This window comes from Homalodisca vitripennis, unplaced genomic scaffold (genome assembly GCF_021130785.1).
Source record: "Homalodisca vitripennis isolate AUS2020 unplaced genomic scaffold, UT_GWSS_2.1 ScUCBcl_1900;HRSCAF=6099, whole genome shotgun sequence".
Taxonomy (NCBI): Eukaryota; Metazoa; Arthropoda; class Insecta; order Hemiptera; family Cicadellidae; genus Homalodisca; species Homalodisca vitripennis.
Genome location: NW_025778014.1, coordinates 8,690 through 13,706, shown reverse-complemented (window position 1 = coordinate 13,706; position 5,017 = coordinate 8,690). Strand labels below are relative to the sequence as shown.

The window sequence follows — 5,017 nt, the reverse complement described above, 5'->3', positions numbered from 1 at the left end:
CCCTATTTATAAAATATTTGATGAACAAAATCGTTATGATACCAGAAATAAAAGGAAGAAAACTGTAAGGTGAAAAAGCCAAGTTTGGTTATCGAATGCATATTTACAATTTCCCACCGGGAAATATATTTTGTCTACAAATCAATCTAGTATCCATCATCGTAGGTAATTGTATTAAAATAATACAATAGTTAATTATTGGTTATCCGGTTATAGTATGAGTTGCTAGATGGTTTTGTTGGTAAAAAAGTATCATTATCAAGGTAAATACTTGTAATTGAGAAACATTTCTAATGAAATACTAATTTATTTATTATCATTAATTTCAGTATGATTGGCTTATTGTATCTAAGTTCTCTTCTGAAATTGAATCCAAATTCCTCCACATGGAGTAGGTGATACTATTTTGGGACTGAAACGCAGAGGAACTTGAGTTTTCTGGTCCAGCTTCACTGAATACTTGGACATCACCATGGCAACACAAGCCTTCACCTCCAGGAGTGCAAATCTCATTGCTGGAAATACAATCAGGCTTGTTAATTACTTTATGTTATGTTATAAATAAAATACATATTCTTCAAGTATTAATAAACGTATCGTTTTATACAAATTCAGTTCATGTTGCTTCTATAAAAAAATAAAAAATACTTTAATTGGATATTTTAGTTTAAATTCCAAAAATATATAAACTAAATTAGCCTTCAATGATTTGTACAGTAATTTGTGAAGCAAATTCTAATATCATGATCAGTCCGGGAATTGTTAAAACTGTGGTTTAACAGAGCCACTGATCATTCACAGGTAGGAGACTCAAAGTTTATATGTGCATGAGTTCATTTACTCTCTTCACTCCCATTGAATGAACCCTTTTAGATTATCTAGATCCAAGCTGATATCATAAATTGTAGAATATCCAAAACCATTCAATATAGTTTGAGCTTATTGGACCACACAGGATCGTACTTGTGCCAACGGATGTCCTGACACTATAAACTACTATACTTCAGAACTACTATATTTTAGGGAATCAGTCCTTTGGTTATAGTAAGTTCATTTTTAACTATTAATAGTTTTAATCTTTAAGTTTTTGGGATTCAATCTGTATGTATGTGTTTTTTGTCAAAACATATTTTAATCTGAGTACATTGGTTTGCTTTATGGTTGACAACCATCTGATTGTTTTAAACTTGTGTGTAAACAAATTCATTTAATTTTACCTGTATTGTGGTACTCACCAATGCCAGGCATGTTCTTATGATCGACTTTGTATGCATTTGCTGTAATCTTGTTTTTAGTTATTATGGAATAAAACAATATATGCACAAGTTCCAAGCAATCAGCTGTTTGTTAATCATAATGCAAAGCAATATTATCAAAAAAATAAGGCACAGTATTTAATAATAACCGAAGATGAATTCAAAATATTTGGTATGGTAAAATGTTTGTGGTTTGAGTTATTTTAGGTCAACATTATAAACTGCCACCATTTTGAAATGGATAAATGTAAAATTTTTCATCATACATTTTTTTTTTTAAAATAGATAATGTCAACGTCTAGAGATTTTAGGTTCACTTTGCTCATATTTCGGTTTGACAATGACTGTTTTTTTTTTTTTTTTTTGTAAAAAATACTGGTAGGTAAACCAAGTAAGTAGGCATTTTCAAGATTTTTCCAAGCTTCTATTTGTGAGTACTACAGTGATTGGGCTAGGCGTTCACTCTCTGGCATTTGTCATACCTGACTTTGAACTCCTAACAAGCCTTTGAAGATTTTGTAAGTCAATCATCACAGTGGTGCAAATTGCTTGGCAAGCGCTTTTCACAGTTTAACAAAAAGGTTTTAGGTGAGTTTTGAATTAGGGGAGTCTGAATGGCATTGGATAGGTGGATTCTATTGCTTCCCTTGGCTAGCCAGGTTTAGATCTATTTTGTTTATATTTAGACCAACTGCTTCAAAAAGAATACTCTTGGAAACTTGAAAATGATAGTTGAATGTCCAGCGGTAAGCTGGTTGCTACACATCTTTCTGTGACTGAAAACAATCACGCACATGATGTAAGATAGACATCTAGTCCGTCAGATAGTACATGAACAAGTTTTCTTGACGTTAATTGCGTACTATAGACCTGATATGGTCTCTAAACAAGAGAAGATGACCTTGTACAGTGTTATTGACACAATTGATTACAATACATATTAATGTAGAGTGGATGTTGAGAGAATGGACAATTATAAAAAATAACCATTCATTTAGGCTGGATATTTGTTACAAGTAGCCTACAGTATGTCTTTAGTTGTAAACAATTGCTTGGGGCAGATCTGATTGTCTCAGAAAATAGGGTTCTTAGTTTTGGTGTGAACTGTGCATGTTTAAGGGAATCACTTTTCAAGTTCTCCAAAGTAGCCATAGTAACTCCAGTACTGGTAGGATAAGACAACCAGAGGTACAGAGACTCTTTGGAACCAAATGGTCTGCCAAACTACCCCACATGTGGAATAGAGGAGTATTAAACAAATGTAATTGGTTTGGTTATGAGTACCCATCCTACTATTCCTGTTTCTTCCAACTTGTGTTTTGTTTAATAAGATATTTGACATGTTCCTCATTGTGCATTTTCCAACACTTACATTGTGTTTCTGAAATCTTTTACACTCCTGAGCACATGCTCAGGACACTTAGAAAACCAAGACTTAGTATAATGAAACAACAGAAAATAATGCTTAATTTGTACATGACATTTTCTAATGCAATGTAGATAAATCTATGTCAGTAGCTTACCAATACAAATCCGAGGGTCCATCCCCAAAGGGCAAATATTTGCCACCGTTTGAACGATGATTGTTCCCTTCAAATCTCTCTGGTATGAACTTTTCAGGCTCAGGATAAATGGATGGATCATTGTGGATAGCGTGCATCGGTATCACTATTTTTGTACCTTTCTCTATGACAACATCTGTGCCTGGGATTTGGTAAGGTATACTGCACACTCTTCTCATAAAGCCTGCCAGAGAGTATTTACGATTTGTCTCTGAAAAAAGTCGAATGTAATTAATTAAAAAAACTTATTCTGATTGAATTTTCCTTCTACCCCATGTTTTCTCTCTTTACAGAATCTGGTATGAGGATTATAAAAAGTCTGTTGTAATTTAAGTCCAAGTTCTGTAGTTTAAAAAAAATGATAGTGCTTTCATGAAATATTTCAAAAGAAAATGCCCAGAAGGCTAAAGAGTAATATTACAGTTACCACAACATCATTAAGGACCCAAAAGACCCTTCTGAGAGTTCTGTATGTCTGCCTGTATTGATTACTCTTGATAGAAGGGTCCTAGAGACTTGAACCCTGATATATAGGGCTCTTTTGGTCAAAAGAAGATCACTATTAATTTTGGGGGTTTTAAATGGTCAAAAAGCAGCAAAGTTGCAATTATCTTGAAAAGTTTTACAGTCAGTTTGGTAAAGAATTTGATACATTCTGTCAGATCCTTCAATACTCTGTTGTGTTAATTAATTTTATATGAAAAATTCAAATAACAATTATTTGAGTATTCTATAAAATAAACCTAATAAAGCAACGCAAACCTAATTTAAACTAGAATCATCTTGTCAAAAATATCTGACCATTATCCAATCACATTGAAATTAGAATGGGAGAGATGTAAAGAGAGAGTTGAAAAGCATTTTTACAAGTACAATGAAGCACTAGTTAAATCAAAATCAAACAAAGTAAATTGGAATGAACTGATAGGAGCAGATACAACTGTGAACATAAATCGTAGCTTTGAAATATTCAATAATAAATTTAATTCAGTCTATAACAATTGCTTAATTAAAAAGGAGGTCAATACAAAAAGCATTAGACCTAAAAGAATGAAAATCTGGATGAATAATAATTCAATTAAAATGACGCAAGTGTGAGATAGGCTATTTAAGTTGTGGAAAGTGAACAAATCCATATAAACAACTAGGTATCTTTACTTTTCAACTTGCATAATAGATATATGTAATCCTTGCTAATTTTGAACTAAATTATTGATATGAATTCTTGAATCCAAGTGAATACTTAGCAATTTTATTGATTAATTTTTAAGATTTTACTGTATCAAGCAGGGCGAATATAATAATTTTTCCACAGGTTATAATATCAACAAACTCTGTTTTTTAAATCTTATAAGCTTTAAACATTTTTTAGGCTTTGGCAGAGATGCTCAAGATGTTATAAAAACACCATTAGAAAACAATCGTACCACCAGAACTGGACACGGAAACTGCTAATACGAGTAACAATACCACGGTTTTGCAGGTAATGAGTACAACATCCTGTGTACCTCCACAAACTGTGGCCCCCTCTCAGTTGGGTCAAAACCTATCCAATTACTGAAGAGGAAGATACCTCCATCAAAAATAAATTTATTGAACCAATATTTACCTTGAATGACTAAATCCAGATAAGCCATATCTTTCATAGATTCATAAGACATTTTTCCTCCATACTTCTGGAGCACCAAATCAATTTCTTGTTGTAGCTGTTTTTGCACCAGTGGATTGAAGGCTAACTCATACAATACAAAAGTAATAGTGTTGGCTGTGGGATCAGAGCCTGCTGTTAAGAATTACAAATGATTGTGCAGCAATACACTCATCAGTCATTCCTACAAAATATAGAAAATAAACATAATGTAATTTACATTTTACATTAAACGCATGTAAAAATGTCTGTACATGTCTTAATAAACAGTATATTATTATAATTATTCAATTTAATTTTAGTTTTATCAGTATCATACCTAATTAGCATGCTTTATACATCAATGGAAAACAGTAAATTTTAACAGTGAATTTGATAATATTAAATTTTAATATTACATATGAAGTACACAGTTTTAACTGATATATCTAGCTGTGACTGACTATGCATTTAAAATTAATAATGAAACCTGATTTAATAGACTTTTTACGACTACTTGGCCATTCCAAACCTTTATTCCTAATGTCACATGTTATTTCCATTCTCTGTAG

General features: G+C 32.1%; 1 protein-coding gene across 1 annotated transcript; it reads right to left on the bottom strand.

Annotated features, from left to right (window-relative positions):
* Positions 1 to 302: 302 nt before the first annotated feature.
* On the bottom strand, positions 303 to 4,608 carry LOC124371721 (probable cytochrome P450 6a13; the record flags this gene model as incomplete). The annotated part of the gene is made up of 3 exons (XM_046830055.1): positions 303 to 515; positions 2,780 to 3,029; positions 4,428 to 4,608. Coding segments are annotated over 3 exons (621 nt in total), but the record flags the coding sequence as incomplete, so codon positions are not given.
* Between the last annotated feature and the right edge of the window lie 409 nt (positions 4,609 to 5,017).